This window comes from Phodopus roborovskii, unplaced genomic scaffold (assembly GCF_943737965.1).
Source record: "Phodopus roborovskii unplaced genomic scaffold, PHOROB, whole genome shotgun sequence".
Lineage (NCBI taxonomy): Eukaryota > Metazoa > Chordata > Mammalia > Rodentia > Cricetidae > Phodopus > Phodopus roborovskii.
The window spans coordinates 9,330,432-9,355,325 of record NW_026126648.1 but is presented as its reverse complement, the minus strand read 5'-3'; the positions used below and the strand labels follow the sequence as shown (position 1 = coordinate 9,355,325).

Below are 24,894 nucleotides of genomic sequence, written 5' to 3'. Positions count from 1 at the left end.
ATAACTAAGTTGTAGGCAGAGTATTTACTTTTGAGGGTATGGATTACCTGATAAAGCAGTTTGTAAAAATAAGTGAAACTTTAAAAGATGTTTCTAACATAAGTAAGTAGTCCGATATAACTAAGTTGTAGGCAGACTTGATGAGCTATACTAAACAGAAAGGGATAGATCATTAGCACTGTATTCAGCTCTCACCATTGAAGGAAATAATGGTTCAAATTGGAATGTCCAAGATTTATTAATGTTCTCTAGGTTCCTCCATATTCTTGAGGTACCTAGGCAGTGAATATTCATGCTATACCAAATATGCAAGGAGTAATTCTATTCACGAAGTCTTAAATTTAGCACTCCTTGATGACACCATAATTGACCCTATGTATCCACAGCCCAAGAGACAACCAATGACAAATCAAGCAGTGGTGACCTGGTACACTGAGTCTGTATCCTGTGAGGCATGTCATGTCATTGGTCCTCAATACTTTTTCTCAAATGGGGATGTTTGTTCAAACCTTCACTTTGGGGAAGATATTAATGCAGAGAGAAGCACAGGCCATTTGACCATTAAGTACACCCAGACTTCCAGCAGAATATATATATATTTTAAATATTATTAGCATCCTACACTAAGGGTGCCTACCTGCCCTCATTCTTTATTGCTTGCCTTCTCTCCTGATGTTTTAAATCAATTAAGTAGAATTTTAATTTGTGAATCTCTCATTATTTGCTTACCTTCATGGTTTTGGTTGAGCTGACCATTATCCTTATCCATGCCCCAACATGGGAAAGATCTGGTAGCCATTGGGTGGAATAGCTTTGATAACTATTGATTTTCTGGGGCCCTTGTCCCTGAAACTATTGTCCACTTGACACAAGAAGGTCTCTGCTGAAAGGGGATGATTTGGCCAATGGTCAGGCAGGATGTAGCCAGGCAGGAAGTATAGGCGTGGCTACCAGACTAGGAGAATTCTGGGGTGAAGAACTCAGAGAGTGAATCATGAATAAGATGCCATGTAGCTGCTGGGAAAGCAAGAGGCTCAGGCATTGCCAGTAAGCCAAGAACATGTAGAGATACACAGATTAATAGAAATGGGTTAACGATTAAGAGAGAGCTAGCTATTAAGAAGGCTGAGCCACCAGCCAAACAGTTTATAGTCAATATAAGCATCAGTGTGTTTCTTTGGGACAAAATAGCTGTGGGACCTGGCAGAACAGAAACTTCGATCTACACTCTACCACTCTCAAGGATCCCCGCTTTCCCCTGCATTATCAACAGGAAAAAAAGGAATATAATATTGGTATGTTTCATATTTTCTTTGGAGATTTTCTACAAATGAGTCCTATTTGTTGCATTTTTTAATTAAAATGTATCCCATTTCTACCAATATCACATATTGTTGATTTCCTAAAATGTGATTTTTAAAGTCATCATTAAAATTGTTTAATATTTTGAAGTAAAACTATCCCAGAGGACAGCTAAATTGGTGTGCCATCTCTTACTTCTTTAGTGATGTAGCCATCTTTGTTTATGTCATACAAATTAAATGCCCAGTTGAGTTTTTCTTGTACTGTCCCACGAAGCAAAATGGAAAGACCTTTGATGAAATCCTAAAAAAGCAATAAAAATAGAATTTTGAATTTGGTAAAAGTCTCTCTTAAATAATGGTAGCAAAATTAAGAACCCTCTGGAATTTGAACATGTTTCCATGTTCAAAAGTCCATATTCCAAATTTCAAATGTGTTTTTTAGTCTTCAGTTCAAGATTCTTTGTATGACCTAAGCCTTACCTTTAGATATTTTCAATTAATTAGAAATTGAGTTATATTAACCATGGGACTGAATTGTGCCTTTATTCCTGAATAATTAGACAAACCTTGTGCATGTATGTATACACACACATACACACACACTTTAAAAGAAAAAAAATAATACCAAGAGTAACAAATGAAGATTGTTAATAAGAAACAGATAATCTGTGCTCTTTAAGTAGAAGTCGAGTTATAATTGGCATGTGGGAAGTTGTGAAAAAATCTGGAGCCACACTGCCTGGATTTAAACTTCATATCTATAGAAATGACTATAGAAAAATCTCTGACTTCATATCTATAAAAATGAGGACAATATCTCCCTCATAAAGATTTCATGATGATTGAAAGAGTTGAGGAGAGAGCATTGGCTATGAAACTTGTTTTACTCTGTGAAACTGTCAGCTAATGTTTAAGTGGATATGATTATAGTGAAAGGGAACCAGGTTAACCTGAAAAATGTCGGTATATTTGTTGCTACTATAAAGTATAGTCAATATTACAATGTGATGAACTCAGGAGGGACAATCTCTTGTTAGAAGTGAGAAGGGGAGGGAAATCCAGAAGTTACCCTTTGGGTGACCTTGAATTCTCCCCCCTTTTCTGCATTCCACCATTTACAGCTGTTTCCCTGTCCTAGTTTTTATATAGTGTTTTTCTTTCTTTGGTGGTGCCTTTGGGGCAGTTACCACATCTACAGTTAACAAATTAAAATTTATGTAAGATGTCTGGTGAAAAGTCCTCCCCTTCCCAAACTGAAATTAGCTATTTTCATTCCAACAAATTTTTGTGACAATGTATGATATATTTATTTATATGTATTCCCCTTTCTTTATATAAATGATAGCTTAATATGGCATTCTGCACTTAATTTTTCCTCATTTGTCCAAAGTGAAATACTAAAGGAGAGATCCTTTAGCACAATGAGAATTCTTATTTTTAAAATTTATTTAATTTTCTTATTTTATGTATCGATCTCAGTTCCCTCTCTGTCCTTCCCCTTCTCCCTCCCTCCCTTCCACCGTCTCATATCCCCTGACCACCCTCTCATCCCATCCCCCCTCCCACTCCACATGTAGGGTGATGCCTTCCTGGAGGGGTCCTCTAAATCTGTCAAGTCATTTGGAGTAGGGACTAGGCCCTCCCTCCTGCCTCTAGGTTAAGGTTCCCTCCATGGGGAACACGGTCCAAAAGTCTTTTTGTGTACCAGGTATACATCCTGGTTCCACTGTCAGAGGTCCCTTAGACTGCCCAGGCCTTCTAACTGAGACCCATATTCAGGGGGTCTGAGTTGGTTCAATGCTGGATTTCTAGCTATCAGTCTGGGGACCCATTAGCTTCTCCTTGTTCAGATTAGCTGTCACTATGTGTTTCTGCAGCCTGGTCTTGTCCTCCCTCTCTGCATCCGGACTCCAGTTCAGCTCAGTGTTTAGCTGTGGGTGTCTGCTTCTGTTTCCATCAGCTACTAGATGAGGGCTCTATGATGGTGGATAAGTTAGTCATCAATCCACAAGGAGAAATCTTGTTGCTTTCCTCCTTAGTAAAGAGGATATTCCCTTTGGATATGTTTCTATTCAGTGGTCCATGCAACAATAGAGAAGCCCAATACCATCCCTGGCTCTACTGATAGAGCATGATCTGTCACCTCTGGCCAAGACCATCAGATTTGTGGCTGATAGAGTACTGAACCTAATCTGAGTCTGATAGTGATTCCGAGGTTCTTGGACTCTTGTATGGAATGCTAACAAGGTTAGAGGTGTTCTTCCCTTCATGACGGGGACAGTCAGTCATAGAATTCAAGGGCTGCTCATAGCATCTTGCTAATAAACTGGGCCACCCTTAGTGTGCAGTCAAAGCCATTTCTGGTCTCTTCATTCCTGTGAGCCAATAAAGATCACACTGTTGTCACCGTTTATTCTATGATTTCTGGTGTTAGTAGGGAAAGCGCTCCTTTCATGCATACCATCCTCTCAAGTTCTAAGCATCTTGAGCAGACTTACACTAAACAGTGGCTATGATCCAAGGTCCTTTGGCTGGGGAAAGTTTCCTGCCCTAACTCTGACAGGGAGGGGGGAGAACGAAAGAGCCTAGGATTAAAACTATCTTTTTATTAAGATAGCTAGAGCTAAGCCATTTCCAACAGGATTACTGCTCTTTATGCTGCGCCATAAAAATGCCTAAGGGAGAAAGAAGTAGGAAGTACAGCTGAGTACCTCAACTCCCCCAGTCAGTTTCTGCTGGAAGTTTATAACACCACTTTCCTGATGTTGTTTTACCTTATATTTGGGTGCCTTGCCCAAGGGGACACTGTTCTGCCTAGGATTCTCTGTCAGAAAGTTCAGTTGCCTGCCTTAAAGAGGCTTCCTCAGTTGATTTCTGCCGGAGATTTTTAGAACCCAATTTGATAATATTTTTATTCTCTGTCTCTGTTTTTTTTTAAATTTGGCTTGCTTTATACTTGATACAGATTCATAACTGAAAGTGTGACTTTTGTAGATCTGGTAGACTCTGGAAGACAGAGAGCAAGATCTGACGTGATAATTAGCAGGTCTTGTTGAATAGTGGCCGATCTCTTTCATCTGACAGCCCTTAACTCAGTTTCTCAGAGCTGGTTACTATTCTCTGAGCATTAGTTATTCTTACTTCTATCAGTTGAAGATGTCCCCCGACCTAAGTGAGAAGAATACATTTGGAGGTAGCTGCAACCAAGTCCAGATGGGAGACATTAAATGACTCACTAAAGGTTACAAAGGTGACAGATTTGGCACAGAAAGTAATTAATACACTTGTATGTGCTGTGTCTTGTTTTCCTTACATGGATTTTATAGGAACTTTAAAGTACAGATTTTCTCAAACATGACCTTTTAAGTAGGTCAAATTTCCACAGTACTTATATTCTTACTTAAAATATTTGGACGATGACATTTCAGGAACTAACTAAAGTTACATTTGTTTGGGACTAAAGATACCAATATGTGTATACTTATATCTTCATATACATATATTTATGTACAGATATATGTCTATGTTTTACAAGATTATAGTCTGATCTTATTCTATAGAAGTGATAGCTTACTTATTTCAACAGAAACAGAATAATGTCTTGAGTTTTTCCCCTCCATGTTATTTGGGAATTTCACATAATGCATCTCTCTCACACTCACTTCCCTGTCCTCCCAGGTCTATTCCCCCCCCCACAAAAAAAGAAGAAAAAAAGTTTGTGTTGCCCACATACTCTTAGGAGCATTGTCATTCTCCACATGGCCAGCTCTTTAAAGAAAACTGAGTCTTCCTTACATGCAGGCACACCAAAAGTCATGAATAGTGGAGAGCTACACTTCAGCATCCTTATCACAATTTTTAAGGATTCTCTTTGATGGCTTCTTGGATGTTGCTTTTGGGGGATTGGCGATGGGGGTTAGAGGTTGTCACAGAAGCCTTCTATGTCTCTCCTTCTCATCTGTGAGTCAGCAGTCAGCAGAATACTTCTGCAAGAGTAGCTTCCTTCTGAGGTTGTTCACATGAAAATGTATGATGAAGCACAACAAGGTAAGTCCATCTGTGGTGAATGCATGACACTGTTTGCATAAGGTGCCATTGCTTTCACAGGTAAATAATCTGTTGGCTCCTATTCTAGCCTTTAGTTATGGGTTGTGGAGGAAACCATGCCTAATACTAAAGAAAACGGTCTTTCACATAAGAGGTATGACTTCTGTAAGTCACAGGGACTTCTGTAATTCACTGTAAGGCTTCTGTAAGATTTAAAATTTTTCACTTAATTGAGATTTTAATCTAAAAACTGCAGATGTAAAAACAATTGAATGAAAATTTTTATACTATGTAACTAGTTCAGAGATATTCAAATGTACCACATTGACATAATAATTTCATATCTTAAACCACAGTATTGTTTGGCCCAGAAGTCTTCTTTCGAAGGATGGTGGAATTTCTTCCATCTCTTTTGTTAGAAGTTCCCAGTTGAGCTAAGTTTTGGTCTGCCCACTAGAGTTTCTTGTCTATGTGGAAGAAAGACTTTTTTTCTTTCAGAGGAGAATATAGTTAACTTACTAAAACAGAAGTTAATAACATATAATACTTTCTGATAAAAAAAAAAAGAGTAGTCTCCTTGCTCTTCACAGTCAGTGAGAGCATGGACCATAGACTTCCACCTGGTTTCTGGTCACAACACAGACCACAGAAATCAACATGGCCTCCATGGCATGATTCACTGACACCAATATGGTCCCCAGCTGCAGTTTGGCCCATGAACACCAACATGACTTCAGGCAGCAGCACAGACCATGGCCATTGTGTTGTCTTTGATGGAAACACAGATCATGGACATCAACATAGGCTTCTTCAGGAGCACAGTCCACAGTCATCCATATGACCTCTGGCCATTGACCTCAACATGGTCTTCAGTGGCAGCTCAGACCATGAATACCAACCCTCAGCTGCTGCATGGACTCCAGCATTAGTCAGTGGACTGGACATGGACATCAACACACCCCCCAGTAGGATGCCCAGTAGGAGCACTGACCCCAACATGACATCAATGACAGCTTAGGCCATGAAAATCAACATAGCCTCCAGTGACAACATAGGCTCATGGACCTCAGCATGGACCTTGACAGCAGCATGGACCACAGACATCTAAATGACCTCAGGCATCACTATAGGCCACGCACTTGCATCTCTGCCAACACTGGCCGTACACATCAACATGACTCCCTACTGCAGTAGGACCACTGACCCCAACATGGCCTCGTGCAGCAACCCAGACTACAAAGCTAACATTTCCTTGTGGGAGAGCACAGACTAATTATCCCCCCCTCCCCCGGCCTCTGGTGGTAGCATGGGCCTCCAGTATTGACACGGTCTCCAGGAGAAGACAAGACCATAGACATCCACATGAACCTCAGACCTCAACATGGCCTGTGGCAGCAGCACAGACCACAGATACCAACATGACCTCTGGGGTGGCATGGGCCATGGAGGTCTTTTGAGGAGGTCCAATTCTAAAACAATGAAGCATGCTTCATCTTGGACACCTTGTCGTTGCTCAGAGCCAGGGTGATCATGTGAGGCAGCATGCTCTGGGGCTGAGTCTGCATCCCAGGTTGCTGCACATCATCTTGAATGGGCACGCCATCATCGACCTCCTCTCATACCTGTCACTGCTGTCTCCAGCTCCACTTTATCTCCAGGCAGCATGCACCACTTTGTTCTTCTATCTTTTCCACCACTCCATTACACATACGTTGGATGTAATGACATTGAAAACTGCTTTGTGTCATGCAACACATATGTATATATTCATATGTTTCTCCAGACAGCTTTATGTGTAAGTATTCATTGCAACCAGTCACTGGTCTGATTCAAGTTTACTCATGTCTGAATTACTGTAAACTAGGCCATCACTGAGATTCATCTTGGATGTCCTGCTGTTGCCCAGGGTCAGAATGACTTTGCAGCTAGGCAGGGAATCAGGGCAGGGTCTATGAGAGCTCTAGGCTGTCACACAAGTCAAGTCGGCCTTTGTGCTTGCAGTCTCTCCCAGCAGGGCACACAGGGTGGGCTACAGACACAGTGGCTTCATGCTGGGGGAGGGATATGCAGTAATGACCTCTGGTTCTGCAGCACCAGCTCCTCTGTGTACTCAAGCAGTTTGTGGATGGAGTTGATGTTGTGTTGAACCTACTCAGTGCTGGAACTGAGGCCGGATGGCAGCGGAGTTGATCAGCTTGCTTGGGCCTTCAAAGCGGCACCTTCCAGGTGGCGTAATAGCTTTTTAATAACTAGTGCCTTGAAAGGTGATTATAGCTACAGTAAACTAAATTTGAAGTTCTTTGACTTGACCTTGCTGTATCTGATAAATGCTAAACAATATCATAAATGTGTGCACAATAAATATATCTACAAATATAATACAAAATCATAGAACTACTGAAAAATACTCTAAACACACATAAGTCTAAATATTAATATTTCCATCCTCTATTTCACATATGTATGAGCATATATTCATAATAAAAGCCCTATGTATGGTCTTAAATACATTATAGATATTATATTCATTTTACATCATATGTTAAATATGATCTATAAAATAGTGCATTTTTAATATTTACTAACCACATTACATATTATTTGGTATGTTTATTTTAATATCACAAGTATTTTGTCACATCCATGAAAATCCTTCATGACATCATTGCAGTAACTCATAAAACATGTACCATATTTACCAAAAAGGAGTAATTTTATGTTTTGATATAATAATGCAGTCACATGACTTCTGAAAAATTTGAACTACAATAGGAATCATGTTTGAAACAGTTTTTTAAAAACGATTTGTTTTTTTACTCTGTGTATATGGTGTTTGCCAGCATGTATGTCTGGACAACACTTGCATTTAGTGCTTTTTTTGGAGGCCAGAAGGGGGAAGTGAGTCTCCTGGAACTGTAGTTACAGACAGTTGTGAGTCCCCATGTGAGTGTTGAGAATTGAACCCCTAGTCCTGTGGAAGAGCAACTAGTGCTTTTAACTGCCGAGTCATCTCTCCAGCCCCAAGAACCACGTTTTAAATGGCAATCCACCACCACACAGAGATGCAAACACACACTAATGGAAATGTAATTTTATGCAACTATGAACCCGAACTATGATGATATTCTTCTTCCATTTTTCTCTCACCATTTTTCTAAAATGTTATGGTTACTGAACTCTAATTTCAGTACCTCCCTAGCTTCGTTTTGAAGTTTGCACACTGCATAGTGACATGGACATAAAACTACCCATTTCATTACTCCCGATTGTTGAATATGTAAATTAATTCGAATGATTTTTTTTTTTTTAAGAAATGATTCTTCAGCAAACCCTTTCCTCTCTTTCTCACAGTTCTGTCTTATATTCCTAAGGAAGAGGAACTAGTGGGTAAGAGGCCCTGAGACACAGAAATTAATGTAGTAAAGAGTAGGGATTGCTAATTTAAGGGGCTGTCTCCTTCAGAAGTTCCGTGTTAGATAACGCCAGCTGCTGGTGTTGCCCGAGGAACGCATACTGTACTGTTGTATTTACTTTGTAGATGGCTGCTCAGGGATGTGACAGAATCACAGCACAGAGCTTGGAACAGACTTCTGTTGGAAGCTGAAACAGATTTCTGATTCGTTCCAGGCTTCCCTTTTAGCTTGGACTGAAGCCGAGGCCCGTGGTCATGTAGCATATCAAGCTACAAATATGTGCCTCACAATTATTGCTGGAGAAAAGTGTGGGGTGATGTGAAGGAGAGGCTCCATTCCACCTCAGTTTCTAATAAGTGACATTGCAGAACATTAAGAGGTGTCAACAATTCATAATTTTGTTTGTTTTGTTTTTTATTTGTGACATGCTTTCTTTGTGTAGCTCTGGCTGTCTTGGATATGGCTTTGCAGAGCAGTCTGGACTCAAACTCACAGAGATCTGCCTGCCTCTGTCTCCCAAGTGCTAAAGTTAAAGGTGTATACCACTATTGCCCAGGAGGAATTCATAATTCTTTACATGAATGAATAAATAAATTAGGAAACAGACTTCCAAAAGTCAGAAGAATAAGATTGTGTATATACAATATACATACTGATATAAATGCAGTTGGAAGGTAGTTAGTTATCTGTCCAGGGTTACAACCTCAGACTGAGACCTACAGGTACTGATTTCAGACAGTGGAGCCTGAATGGATTGTAACCAGTATCCTTGATCTCATTATCACCGAGAATGTTTTGAGGGACATAATTTCCTGTACTCTTTAGGTGCACATTTTAATCTCCACCCCTTTAAATGGAGGTAAGTCAAAGGGACAGCAGAGACAACTGAAACATTTCTTCTTGACTAATAATAGAACAGTGTGAGCAACAAAATAAGTAAAGTCACACCAGCTTTTAATGTAGGATATAAAATAAATACCCATGAGTCCATAGTACTATAAATAAGTGTTGCATTTATTTATTACTGCCTGGAGATAGAAGGACAGATTGTCCATGTAGAGTCCCAAATGACTAAGTTACCTCCTTTGCTGCCCTTACATGTGGCTTTTTCTCAATGACTTCTTTCTAAAGAGCATTGTTTTGCAAATGGAGAGACGCTGCTCTACGAAACTTGACAAATACCATTTTAAGCAGTTAGACAAGGTCAGTACCAACAATCATAAATCATTTTGACAGTCTGAAATCATTCTGTGTGATAAAACAGCCCTCTCCCTCTGCACTCTTCCTTTCCCAAACCAATAACCCCAATTAATCATTAGAGAACCATCATAAAAATCTGAACTGAAGGACATTTACCAAATAACTGAGCAATACTTCCGCAAAAATGTCAAGATAGTTACAAACAAGGCAAGCCTAAGAAACTCAATGTTAACAAGAGTCTAAGGTGACATTGTATCTAAATGAAATGTAGCCCAGGCTAAATGAGATGTAATCCTAAATGGGGTACTGGGTCAGACAAAGGACATCTGGTAAAATCCAAAGAAATCTGAATATAGCATGGAATTTAGTTAATAATATTGTATTCATATTAGCTCATTCACTGGATTATTAACCCTATTAACTCAGGATATAACAGAGGAAAGGACATGTCATATGGGATTTCTATGCTATCTGCATTTGTGTGTAAGTGCAAAACATAGCTAATATTAAACAGTTAGTATAAAGTGAGTTAAACAGAAGAGATTGGTCATCAGACCATGGGAGCAGTTACAGATATTTGTGTATATATTTCTCTTGTCCTTTTGTTTCCAAACTTTCAGTGAATATGAAGGCCTTTGCCATAAGGGAGTCAAAGGACATGCACTTGGAGGTGACAGGAAATGGAGGGGAGAGCATCTGGGTCAGGAGGTGTTGGACCTCTGTTGTTAATAAAGGAGGAAGCTAGAATTACAAGATGATAAGAAAAGCTACACTACATGCAGCAGGACCCCAGTCCTGGGGAATCCACAGAATGTTTGAATGGGGTCCAGGTGACGAACCCTGACACTGAAAACAGGTGTGGTATATAGAAATTTGTCACAAACTTGGGAAATGCAACTTGTACAAAGGCAAGCAATTTTCCCTGTTTTGTTCACCTCTGCCTCTAGTGTGCTGAAGGGTGTTTGGCACATAGTGCACTCGATGGGTATTTGTTAAATGGATGATAGAGGGATGCCTTCAGTGAGAGCAAAGGCCCCTGGAAGGATCAAAAAGCAACAATAATAGAATTCTATACACAGAGGAAATTGTGTGTGTGTGTGTGTGTGTGTGTGTGTGTGTGTGTGTGTGTGTGTGTAAAACCCAAAGATACATGAAGTTGTAAAACTGAGATTCTTAAGCAATGAAAAACATTGCCTTAAATAAGTCCCTTCTAACATTTCAAAGAAAAATAGTTATGCCATTTAAGAAAGTGGCACATCTAAAAAGTTTTCCCATAAACTTAACTGATATTTGTATAAAAATGTTTTTTTGTCAACACTGAATAACAGAGCTATTAGTTTGGGGTAATGCCTCCACTGACTAGCTCCAGGGGTGCCTCTCACGCCATTTTCCATGTGAATTGAGTTGTCTACGAATAGCATTTCCTTTCAGCTCAAACTCATCAATTTCTCATAGTAGCAATTGTGCTCATGTCAGAATTATTCTGACAGAAAGAACATTTAAACTCAGTTTCAGTGGAACGAGCAACCTGGGGAAATTCTCAGCAATGTGAATTTCCTGGAGGTGATAATGGTAGAATTGGGTATTTGGTAGAATGGACTGCAATGGGCTCCATGGTTTGCAAAATCAAGAATATTTGGTACTTTAAGGAAAGGTTGCTGGCTGCTGACTAAGACCTCAGGTTTCAGAGACTTTGCTTGACATGAGGAGGACTCACTCCTGAGTCCTACTTACTTATTTAACAGCCTGACTAATCTGCCTTTCATATGCCTCAGTACCTTGTCTCTAACACATAGCGAAGAGTTCACATCTCATTTTCTATTTGATTATTTAAAAATTAGGAACTTAAAAATATTGGGAAAGTGGGAGAGATGCTGAAGGTTAGTGCTAAAATTTATTTGAGGTATCCTAGTGCCAAAGCTTGAACTAAAGTAGTGCAAATATCTATCTATCTATCTATCTATCTATCTATCTATCTATCTATCTCTCCCTCTCTCTCTCTCTATCTATCCATCTATCTTCTACCAACCATCTACCTTTACTATCTACCTCATCTCTTTATCTCTTATCCATCATCTATCAATTTATCTATTATCTCTATATCAACCATCATCTATCTCTTATATATCCTCTAGCTACCATCTAACTACCTATCTGCATATCATCATCATTTGCTTCCTTAATCTAAGGACACTAAGAGCTTCATCAGTGACCTCAAAGAAAGAGATAATTTATAGCTTATACACTATAAAATACAGTAAAGGGGACTCTGGATCATCAAGAATCAAGGTCCCTTCTATTGTGCTGAATGGACTTCTGACACATTTGATCTTGCTGTATCCACAGAGGAGCTAAAATGGAAAATTATTCCCACTCCTCTCTGTCTATAAAACCTGAGTTAAATCCCACCTCAGTTCAAGAGAGGCTGGGAACATCAATGGACAACAGCTGCTGTGACTCTCTACCATATTTTGTTGAATATATATAACATATTTGACTATAGCTCACTGTAGACTTTGTTAGAGAAATTAATACTATGTATGTGCTGTATGTTTATACACTATTTGCTATCTAGTCATGCTGTTATAATTCTGAAATATGAAGTTTCTTTAATGAGTTGTGTAGATTTCAGGTGTGTGATGTATATGAAACTGGAGAATTATGTGTGTGCCAACCACTGTTTGAGGACAGACAGTCTGAATTTCAATCTTGAGTGTTACATATTCTAACTGTGTAACTATGGCTGGATACTTAAATTTTTGACTCCCTTCCTATTTGCTATAAGGAGATTACCATAGTAACTAGAAGGGTTATAGAAGTTAATATTATATAATTAACTCAATATGATGCCTAAAATAATGAAAGCTAAATAAGCATGAGATTGTTTTTTATCATTGAATATCTATTGTCACTAACATTTAAGTACTTAATACAGTAAATACTTATTAGAATGAGATAAAGTCTTTCATAATATCACAGAGTAGGCATCTAGGTATTTGCCTGAATATGTTGAAAGATTCTAGATAATGTGTATTCTATTGCAATGTGCTGATAAATGCCAGAATTAATTAGTTTCATTAGAAAACTTCCTAAATAATAAATGCTATAGATAAAATCTAATAAATATTGAGCATTTATTTGGTGTCAGGCCCAGAGCCAAATCCAACACTCCCATTATAACTTTTCCCTTTGTATTCTGAGCTGGTGTTCTAATGATATGAATATTAAGATCAAGAGAGTCCCACAGCCACTTGGTAACAAGAAGGATGTTGGATATAGTCGTAATCAAAACCCTCTGATTTATTCATTCTATTGTTCACCTTTAAGCAAATTCCAGAAAATTTCTATTTTCCTTTATCTCAAAATCAGAATGTCTGTGCTATTTTTTCCCAGGATTCTGTTGGATGTTGCTATACAAATGTGTTTGTTTCCAAGCCATTTCTATCTTCTAAATACTTTCCAGGTAGTTAGTTAATTTAGAAATATAAATACAGTAACCTAGTTTAAAATTTGATTTTCAATCAGTATTTATTGATATTTATGAACTTAATAGTTTATATGGAAAGTAAAGGCATTATACCAATATGCAGATAACATATAATTGTCATAATTAATATCCCAAATCAATATAAACCATAAACATAATTACAAGTATTTTCCATAAATATTATAAAAGCATTGCTATATATTACCCCATGTCATTGACAATAGGTTAATGTACATGCAAAATTGAACACAAACTTTTGAAACACTGATAGCAAAATACCATGTTTCTGTCCACCTTTGGAAGATAAGAATAATGACATTGCAACATAATAAAGAAGAAGGATGTGTCCTTGATCCTATCAAAAATGAGCAAATATCAACGCCCTAATTTTTGTGCTGCAAAGATCAAAATCCTTTTCAGAATGTCTTAAGTCAAATGTAGAATAGCAATTTAAGGCTTACCTCAAAACTCACAGCTCCATTGTGGTCTGTGTCAAATGCATTGAACAGAAAATGTGCATACGTTGTGGAGTCTGAAAGATCAAAAAAGGGTATCATTTAGTGTTTCTATAATCCACCCTTTTTTTTAACTTATGCATTTGATCTCTGTAACAACCCTTTCTTTAGCGAACTGCAACTTAAAATTCACAGGAATGAGCTACATCATGAGGTCATTGGTGGCAAACATTTTCTGTGAGCCTCTGGCTAGGATTAATCTCAACATATGAGATCATATATGTTGATCCCAACCCTGAAATGACTACTGGTCCCATAGGTGGATGCCAAGATTATGGAGACATGTCTGGACATGGTGCTTGGTGAAATTGTATCTCCATATATAAAGAAGTAAGACGCCAAACTGATGAAACACAGATGAGTTGATATCATGAATACCACTGCCATTATTAGTATTGCCATTGTTTTATAGCTCAAAGAAGTATTTTTGGACTTAAGGAGGTTGAGAAACTTGCCCAATGTCACATAGTCACTAAGAGGTATATATGTGATATGAAGATTCTGAGGTTGTCCCATGACCAATAAAAGTGGCTTTGGGACAGTGGTGACTCAGGAAGCTTCTGGTGGTAAAGATGTAGGGGATTTTATAGACCCTGAGATTCCTATTTACATGTCATTTTATTCAATAGGGTGCCACTATCCTGTTGGTGTCGTGGGTTGGATTCAATGCTGTATGTAATAAGGACAAATATGAATGACTCAGTATCCCCACTTTGTCTGGGTGTAGTCTAAAGTCACTGAAGGGTCTATGAAATCTAACTCTTCCTCCTGGTTGTTTCTCATGTCTCCTCCCATCCTCTCTTTTCATTTTCTTTTGTCCATTAATCTCTGTGCTTTCTTCAGATTTCATTTAAAAAGTATTTCTCTCTGTTTTCTTTTCTTAATGCCTAGCTTTAGTCTTTAAGTGCTTTTGTGCTCAATTCTTGGTCAAATTTACATGATTATGTTAAATGCTTCACCTCGTGGGTTTTAGCCTTTATTCTACACCCTACAAAAATGTAACCTTTCTGCCTTTTGCTTCTAGTCCTTTATCTTCTGCTTAAAAGCTCATTAATTTTTATGTTGTGACTTTTGGTTTTTATTTTTACTGGGATTTACTATAACCTCTCTTCCTTTTTTTTTGACATTATGAATTGATTTTAAAAGACTGTCAAAGAACTAAGTCAGAGTAGCAGGGATAGGGAATTACTTTTTCAAATCTAAACAAGTACAGCTGCTCTTCTTCTTTCAAAGTTTCTACATTCTTCCAGAGGACATTAACATTTCTCTCTGCACTCTGCAGATTGTGAGCCTTCTTTTTTTTATTCCCACAGGTATATAAACTATTTATTAACAGTGAAGGCCCAGAGACTCATTTCTTCTTGGATACACCCACAGTATGGCCCCGGCGGCCAGTGGTCTTAGTGTGCTGACCTCGGACACGAAGGCCCCAGAAGTGGCGCAGCCCTCTGTGGGCTCTGATCTTCTTCAGCTGCTCCAGGTCCTCATGTAGCTTGTTGTCTAGACCATTGGCCAGAACCTGGCTGTACTTGCCATCCTTCACGTCCTTCTGTCTGTTCAAGAACCAGTCTGGGATCTTGTACTGCCGTGGGTTCTGCATGACGGTGACCACGCGCTCCACCTCATCCTCTGTGAGCTCTCCAGCCCTCTTGGTGAGGTCAATGTCCGCTTTCCTCAGCACCACAAGAGCATATCTCCGCCCCACACCCTTAATGGCGGTGATGGCAAAGGCTATTTTCCGCCGCCCATCCATGTTGGTGTTGAGTACTCGCAGGATGTGCTGGAACTTCTCAGGGATCACTAGAGACATGGCGGCAGCAGAATCGGCAGCGTGTAGGCCTCCCGTGGAAGAGCGATTGTGAGCCTTCTAAGGAATGTTTTACCTCAATGTTTCATCAAAGTCATTGGTCAATAACATGAAGGCCTCACATCTCAAAGAGGACTGCACACTCAGTTTCTTAAAAATGATGGTAGCACTCATATCTCCTTGCTAAATACAGTATAATGCAACACTGACTTCAGCCAAATGCGTTGTTCTCTCTCTGTCTCTCTGTCTCTGCCCCCCCACCCGTGTGTGTGTGTGTGTGTGTGTGTGTGTGTGTATGTGTGTTTCATGCCTGGATGTGCATTGTATTTGCATGCATAAATGGACACAAGGTGTCAATGTTGGATATCTTTATCTATTACTTTATGCCTTAGTTTTTGAGACAGTTAGTTCAGTTAGTTTCTCATTGAACATGGAACTCACCATTCCAGATAGGCTATTTGGCCATGAGCCTTTGGGAGGCATCTGTTTATGCGTTCACCACACCTGGCATTTATGTGAGTATAAGGAATCAAATATCAGCTCTAAACACTTGGGCAATTAGGCAATTAAGCTATCTTCTCAGTCCCATTAGCTTTATTTTAAATCAGTTAACCAGGCACCCAAATTGAGTTCACAGTATGAAAAAGAGGCACTATTTAGAGTGATGCCTGTGTGGTGTTGATAACTCCTAGGAAGAAGATATTTTTGGATATGGGACCAGCGATTTGGTTGCAAATCACTTAGTGCAGTTGTTGGGACATTTTATTGTAGAGTAATGAAGACTTGGCAGCATATTCAGGTTTGGAAAGTTGGTTTGTACTCTATAGTACTTTCCACTTACTTCATAAACTCCTTACAGCTCCAAGGAGGTTTATAGATGGTTTGTTAAAATTATTTCCAGGGGATAAAAAACTAAGTTTTACATAGTTTATAATGAACTTAATTAAGTGAGTCTCTTGTCACCTGTGTAAATAATCAAGGTAAATATCTTTACCTTGCCAAGCAAAATGCACCATGAATAATGGCTCATAACAGACGATGCTTGCAATTTTTAATTAAAAAGCAACACAATATAAGTGTGTAATAATTATTCTTCTCAAATGATGTTTCACTAATTTCAAAGCTTGATGTGTGGTAATGCCACTCTCATGGTTCCACTGATGTCGTTTAGAGGACTTCTTGCCCCTCAGTGCACCTTGACAGTGCTCTTGGAAATTTACCCTAGGTTTTTCCAGCCTAGGTTTATCATGCAGGGAGATTTGGCTAATAGAATAATATAATCAGAGTGCTTGAATCTGAGACTCAGCTCTTTCAAAGGTTAATGCTGTGGCATTGAGACAGTCAACATTTCTGTGACTCAGTCTCCTCATCTGTAAAGAAAGAGCAACACTAGTATGAACTTTGTAGCAACATCATGAAGTTTGAATGAGCTATTACATATACAGAGAGTTTACAATAGTCACAGAAAGCTGTTAGATGCTAAGTGAAAATTAGTTATCATTATTGTTCTAATGATTGGGTCTCAACTAATTGTTTGATCAAACCTCTTGAGCCATGATAACATCCCAGGTTTGAGGAGTGAAATCAATTTGATGGTGTTCTTTGTTCCCACCTAAACTCCATCCCCTGGATTCAAGCATAAGGTATGGCAGTAGTCTAAAATATTTAAATACACAATCCATGGCATTGCCATTCTGGTAAGGTAGATCTATATGTGTGAATAGTAGTCTCTGTTATTGAGTCCTCTAAGACTAGGCATGGAATTCAATGATAGAAAATGTGTTTATCCCACAAAAGATCTTGGGTTCAAGCACCCTATATCCTCAAAAATATCAGCAACAATAACATACTAGTTCTCAATTCTTCCTAATAACAGCACTGAAAATGGTTATATAGTAACCTGGAATGAGAAATACATTTATCATATAGTAATTTGTACATTCTTTATCATTTAATTTAATCTTTATATTCATAGAAGGCATGCATGTGCCTCAAGTGCTTTATATAAGATGACTTCATAGTGTATATTTGTAGATAAGTCTTTCTGGCTCGAGATTATTCACATCTCTTTAATATCTGCTAACTGGGAATCCAGCATAATTAACGTATGTGCAAAGATCCATAACATAAGCAGAGATAGTCTAGAAACCTTCATTTCCCCAAAGATGTTGTAATGGTTAATGTGCTAAGAATTATACACTTAATGCTTCTACTGCATATAGAGAAACACCTGAACACACAGGCAACAGCACTAGCAACCCTTTCCTCATCTCATTACTTTATGATAGGCATGCTTTATCCCCCCTGGGAGGTGCTCTCTTCATTATGGCTGTGTTGACATCCATGCAGAACACCAAACAAGCCATGTTTGGTAAACTCTCACTATGCCTTAGAAAGAGCCAGAAAGCTGACATAATCCACATTGGACAGAGGTTTCTGTATAAGCGACAATGTGCAGGATATGGTGGTATGTGGTGATTTATAGATGCTTTCTTGTTATTGTTCACAATGACAGAAACCTGTTGCTCTCAGACTATCAAGCTGAATAAATTATGACTCCATGGGAGATGTAGACAGCTACAATATGAATCTGCCTGCCATGGGAGATTGTGTTCTTCCTGGGAACATTTTTCCTTTGCAATCATCACTGTGAGATGTAATTTTCATGCATCTTATTAATTTTTAAATGGTAAGTCATCATTCTTAGAGATATTTCATTCTCTTCAATGATGTACCTTTAGATTTATGCATTCAATTAACATGAATAATCAAAGAATTTTTAAGAGACAGAAAGTGATTGTTCTGCCTCAGATCCCTTTGAGTTTTTGAGAAGAATCCTTTGCAATGTAGATTTTTCTGTTTAGTAGATATTCTCTAATGCAAAACTATTTTTTGAATAAAGTTTGCATTTTAATGTGGAGTGCTACCTAATCTGTACTTTGTAATAGCTTTGATTAAAAAATAATAACAATGTTTTCCATCTGTGATTGTGCTTTGATATTTATACCTTGTTTTATGTTGGTAGTAGACACAAAGACAGTACACATGACATTTCCTTAAAAATGTTAAAGTAATTTAGATTTTAATGAAATAATCAGATGGTCAGATGGTACTAAATCTTCTCTCCCTTCTCCATCTTCCATTTAGTATTGGGGATCAAATTTACGGCCTTATAAATGGTAAATAAGCCCATTACTTGATCTACACCCCAGGTTCCCAGTTTAATCTTTCATTAATGTAGAAAATTGGGTCATTGCAATGTTACAACCATGGAATATGTTGTATCATATTTAGCTTCAGCTAGCAATTTACTACAACCTGTATTCACCTGGGAAGAGCAAACCTTACATGGTGAATTGCCAGGTCAGATTGGCCTGTAGGGAGTGCCATTCCTAGGCAGATAGGCCAGGACTGTTTTGTGTGTGTGTGTGTGTGTGTGTGTGTGTGTGTGTGTGTGTGTGTGTGTGTGTGTGTGTGTGTGCTTTTGCCTTGAGTTCCTGTCATGACTTTCCTCAATGATAAAATATGAACTGGAAGTGTAAGATGAAATAAGCCCTTTTCTCTCATGTTGTATTTGGTCAGAGTGTTTTATCCCAGCAAAAGAAACCAAACTGGGACAGGAGGTTTAGCAAATAGTTGCCCGTGTCTAACAAGATATGCTGCTTCTCTGAATTCAAGTTACAAAACAGTTATTGAGCAATACATCTATTTCCATCTAGTAAAGACTGCCTTTGTTTTATTAGAATTTTAATTTGTTTTTCTTAAAGTATTTTTTTGAGACAAGGTCTCTCTTTGGCTTTGAAGCCTGTCTTGGAACTAGCTCTTGTAGACCAGGCTGATCTTGACTTCACAGAGATCCACCTGTCTCTGCCTCTCGAGTGCTTGGATTAAAGGCATGCACCACCAGTGCCCACTAGAATTTTAATTCTTTTAAAAGACCGCTTTTCCTAAAACTTTGTTTTGTTAATAAATACAGAGTTGTCTGAAAAATCACTGAAAAGCCCACAACTAAATGAATTATAAACTAGACTAAAGACAACCTAATTTTTATATGAAACAATTAATATTTAGGAGTTACATTTGCTTCAAAATGAGTTTATGAATTTGTATTTTAATGCCCAAAAGTTAACCTCTAAGTTACACCTGCCTAAGGACCAGATAACTTCCTGGGATGCTGTGAGTTATATTCTTAGAAAATAATACTCATGCCACATGCACAGAAAGAGGCAGTAGTAGCCTCCTATGTTGAATAAACTTCACAGCAAAATGAAAGGCTAGGTATCACCTTAGTCCCGTAAAATATTTCTAGACTCTAATTTATGTACTTGCTAGGCTCATTCTATCACTATTTACTGAATATGTGTTATAAGCCTTCTGCATAAAGCTACTTAAGTTCTCTCTTTGCAATTATCTTTTTTGGTATGCAACATTCCAGCTTTTGCTATATTAAAAACAAAACAAAACAAAACAAATTTATCCTCTATATCTGCCTGGTGCCTTTCTGGTTTCTCTATACCTCTTACTACTCCCTGACTAGTTGTCTTCAAGCACTTTCTCTTCTGGTTGTCATTGTCTGCATACTTCCTATTTACCCCCTTAGCCTTTGAAGCTGGGTTCTTGTTTATGCCTGATAACCTTTATGAAACTGTCTCAGATAAGCTCAGCAATGACTTGCATGTCCTTCTCCATGCTGCTATGTCCCAAGGATGTATTCATATCCTGACCTCCCTGGAAGATACTGAATTAATGTCTCCAGTTTCTCATCTTCTGGTCTGCAAGTTTTCCTTGCACTTACTTCTATGACTCTAATGGTCAGTTCTGTATCCTCCACGGATTTATTTCCTTCCAGTTCCCCATTCTTGACTTGTGAGGTTTCTCACATCATATGAACACACTGTTCCAAGTAATCTCAATGTGGGCCAGCTCATTACTTCATTGCTAATAAGCTCCAAATCTCTGTCATTTTTCCTGACTTCTCTTCTGATCTCCCTTTTTACTGATTTCTTGATACCAAGTGCTCACAGGCTACTTCAATGTGATTTGTTCAATATTGGTATCATTATAACCCAAATCTTCTTGTAGTAAATTACCTGGTAACCATGACAGACTTCTGGTTATTGTCACTAATGCTTTCTTTTTTTCTACTATACAACTCTGTTAATTATTAAATTCCTGTCATTTCCCCCACAAATTGTCACCTTTGTTTGTAGGTTGTCTCTTTGCTTACACTCCTTTTATCTAGACTCAGGGATGCCTGCTGCCCTCTAAAACTGAAAGACATCATCTTTAACAGGAAGATTCCTGAGAGGATGATGAGGCTGTGGATGACTGAAGTATGTACTCTAGAAGTGTATTTGTCTCTCTCTATAGCGATTTCCATATTTATAGGAAATAAAAACCACAAGCAAGGGGGCTTAGTGGTGAAGGAAACAGCTTTCCAGAGCTAGGCATATATTAAATTATTTTAATTGCCCATTATTCAGCAGAACATCTAATTACTCTTGTAGCTGTTCACACAGTACTATTTATAACTCCACATCTCATAGGCCATACTTTATATTGACTCTGATTTATATTGCCTTCCTGCTAAGGAGACTGACTGTAGGATCTTATATTTGGAGAGGGGCCACATCCTTTTGCTCTGGTTTCTCCTTATGTGTAGCTGGTTTCAATGTTGAGCTGGAGAAGACACAGAAGCACATGCATCTCTTCACCATTTTACTGTGCTGAGTTTATTACAACTAAAATCATAGCTAGATTTTGATTAATTTTCTCAGGTGGGAAGTTAAAGTAAGAAGTTACTGAAAGGAAAAGGAGATTGCAAGAAGTACACTAGCTAGAGCTACATACACCAAAAAAAAAAAAATATCTAGGTTATAACCCAGATCTACCACTGAGTTAATATGGACACTAATCAAATCATTTAACTTTGCTAAGCCCCAGATTTCACAACTATAAATTGAAGGCAATGGTATTTGCCCTAATTCTGAGAGCTGAGAAAAATCAAATGAGTACCATGATGGGCTCGATAGAGCCTTAAGCCTCCTAATAAAGGTCAGAAAGCAGTGTGCATGTTAGAGTCATCGTGCTGGACACATGGGATTACTTTGAATACAGTGAGAAATAGCTTTTAAAGATGCCACGATTTTAATGTAGCTTATTTTTATAATACACTCAAAATTCCATGAGCTTCTTTACTGTGCATTAATACTTTTCACACGAAGACTAAAAATGTAGAGCCACACTATGAAAGATTAAACCAAACTCAAGATTGCACGAAGAACTGTAGGTCTGTGACTATGTTAACAGGTCCTCATTTGTACTTACCTCCCTGTGGGAAGAACTGGGAGTAAATCTCCTTGAAGGTTTCTTCATTAACAACACCACTGGGGCATTCCTAGAGAAAGCAGCAAGAAGTAATATCAGCAAAATCTTCATAAAAGTGATTTTGTACATTTTGAGTAGAACTGGCTGCTATGCAAAGATGCACAGAGAAGGTTAACCATCATTAACACACACACACACACACACACACACACACACACACACACACACACACTGCAATAGGGAGGGAATGGAGTATTGCTTCCTCCACGTATTCAAGGAATAAAAAACTTGAAATGAAGGTTTAAATATCTTTTCATATTGCGCACTGCCCTCATTTGCATTTCATTGCTGTGATCTGGGACCAAAATCAACGTTGGGAGGAATGGTTTTATATTACAGCTCACAGCCCATCACTGAAGGGCAACAGGGCAGGAACTCGAGGGAGGAACCTGGAGGCAGGAACTGAAACAGGAGCATTGCCAGAGCTGTGCTTAGTGGCTTGTTCTCTATGGCGCTTTCAGCCTGCTTTCTTACAGCACCCAGGACAGCCAGCTCAGTGATCACCTCCCTTCTTAGCATCTTCAACACCATCCAATGGACAGGCATGAGAATGGGGGAATGCTAACCCACAGCTAGATAAAAAGCTACAGGGATCTAATGACTGCAGCAGAAAGAGGGAGAGTCAGTCTTCCTCAGGGATGATCTTTCAACCAGTTACCCAATACCACATGTGAGCCCTGAAGTCATATACACACAAGCAACACTAAATAGATTCAATGGGATATATGTATATATATACATACATATACATACATATATAAGTATATACATACATTTAATATATAGCAATAATAAATATCACTAGCTGGAAGGGTTGGAGGGAACAAAGGGAGAACAGATAAATACAGTACATGTATAGAAAGTTAAAAAATTGAAAAGCATTTGTTACTGAAAACACCCAACAATCCTTTTAAGCCTTAAAACCATCATCACTTTACTAATAAGCTTATTCTGCTATTGTGGGCTTTGTTTATTCCATTAAGCAAGTTAGTTTTTCACTTGTAATGCGCTTCCTTAGGGGGATTTTCTGTTTGCTCATTTGTTCCTGTGAAAGGTAGTGCTTTTGTTGTGCAAACAAATTTAGACTGATAGCTTTGATGCGAGTGTGTATTTACAGAATCTGTGAACATATTAACCAGTCAATGACAGATTACCAGAATATCCCTGTTCCTGTGAAGAGGTAAACCAGAAAGTCCTTGGCTATCCAGTGAGGTAGACTTAGGACTTTTCAGGGCATTACAATTATTTTTAAATGAAAGGAGTTCTATGGAAACGGTAATCTGTAATGACTCCAAGAACTAAGAATATTGGAGTAAAGAAAGGAGAAAAAAAAAAAACATTAAAAAGCATAAAGAAACAGGCAAACCAAACCATGGCTAAGTTCATGTGCTGTTTTTATCTGTGACCTGGGGCTCAAATAAGATCAAACCTTATTCTGAATGTTTCCGTGACAGTGTTTATGAATGAAATCTGCACTTAAATTGGTGAACTTTTCTAAAAGAATCTATCCACTGCGATGCTGTTGAGATTCACTCAGTCTCACTGAAGTCTTGAAAAGAGCAAAGTCTGGCAGTCTTAAGGAGGAGGGGATTCCCTGGTAGACTTCCTAGACTTCAGCTGCAACATGGGTGCATCTCTGGCTTATAAGGATGCCTTTATTGTGCTGCAAACATTTCCTGATTGTTCAGCCTGCTGGCTTTCCACTTGAGAATCTGTGCTTGCAAAGCCTCCAAGGTATTTTTATCTGTCAGTCACTCAGTCAGTCCCCTTCTCCTCCTCTCCCTCCTTCTCCTCCTCTTCCTCCTCTCTGTCTTTCACTCCATCCCACTCTCCTCTCTCTTCCATTCTCTCTCTCTTGCTAATTTCCTCTTCCACTGTTTACATATGTGAACAGATGTCTTCACACACATATCTAAATTACATTTGTTTTTCTTATGGAGAACCATGGTTAATCTGTAAGAGTTAAAAATCCACACCTGCAACTTAGAAAAAGAAATAAAGTAGCATGTGAATATTCAATCATTCAAAAGTTTTGGGTAAATAATTCCTGTTGGCAGCAGTGGACCAATTATAAGTGAAAATGGACACTTTGGGGTTAGACTTCTCACACATGTAAATTGTGATTTATTAGCTATTTAACCACGAGCCATCTGTTTATGGCCACAAAGGAAAAGAAAACATTTGGTTGGCTGCCATCAGGTGGAAAATTTTTGCACTGTCAGAATTGTAAATTGTCCTCACAGTTAAAGTGATGCTGACAGAAGACAAGGGTCAAATATAAAGGGCTGTCTATATTTTGTAAACTTGTCAGCTACCTGTTGTCTTGAGGCATATTTGATAAACATATTTTATAATATGAATGGACTGGTAAAAACTGATTATCTCATAATCTCATAAATGTTTGCCTTACTCACATGTTTTTGTTTGGTGAAATAATTTTTCACTAAATGAAATGCTTCATTGACATTGAGGATATAGTAGGTCTCACCAGGTAAACATTTCATATCAATCTAACATTTATTACATTAATTTTTGTTTATAAAAATAAGCATTTATACAAAATATAATTTATTGGACTATAGAAATAAATGATGATGTTACTTTCTTTACAGAGCCCAAGATAGTTATTCCTTTTCTTTTTTTAATTTTTGTAAAGCCCTCTGAGACGTATTAGTGCTGCTAATACACTCTGGAGTGTGTGACCATCCACCGAATTGTGTTATACCTGTTAGTA

General features: G+C 38.3%; 2 protein-coding genes across 7 annotated transcripts in view; both read right to left on the bottom strand.

The window, feature by feature from the left end:
- Kcnip4 (potassium voltage-gated channel interacting protein 4) overlaps window positions 1-24,894 on the bottom strand; it is a 998,325-nt gene that overhangs the window by 4,988 nt on the left and 968,443 nt on the right. For all 6 annotated transcript variants that reach the window (XM_051174064.1, XM_051174060.1, XM_051174065.1 and 3 more), the window contains 3 exons: window positions 22,101-22,170; window positions 13,913-13,983; window positions 1,498-1,605 (listed from right to left, as the gene is read on the bottom strand). In XM_051174064.1, the coding sequence (XP_051030021.1) occupies window positions 1,498-1,605; window positions 13,913-13,983; window positions 22,101-22,170 (249 nt within the window). The remainder of the gene's footprint in view (window positions 1-1,497; window positions 1,606-13,912; window positions 13,984-22,100; window positions 22,171-24,894) is intronic.
- LOC127213604 (40S ribosomal protein S18) lies at window positions 15,278-15,813 on the bottom strand. The gene has a single exon (XM_051174066.1). It carries the CDS (start codon window positions 15,774-15,776, stop codon window positions 15,318-15,320), a length of 459 nt encoding a protein of 152 aa, XP_051030023.1. The 5' UTR covers window positions 15,777-15,813; the 3' UTR covers window positions 15,278-15,317.

Coding starts and splice junctions, on each gene's coding strand:
- LOC127213604 (XM_051174066.1), bottom strand. CDS start 15,776: ATGTCTCTAGTGATCCCTGAGAAGTTCCAGCACATCCTGCGAGTACTC.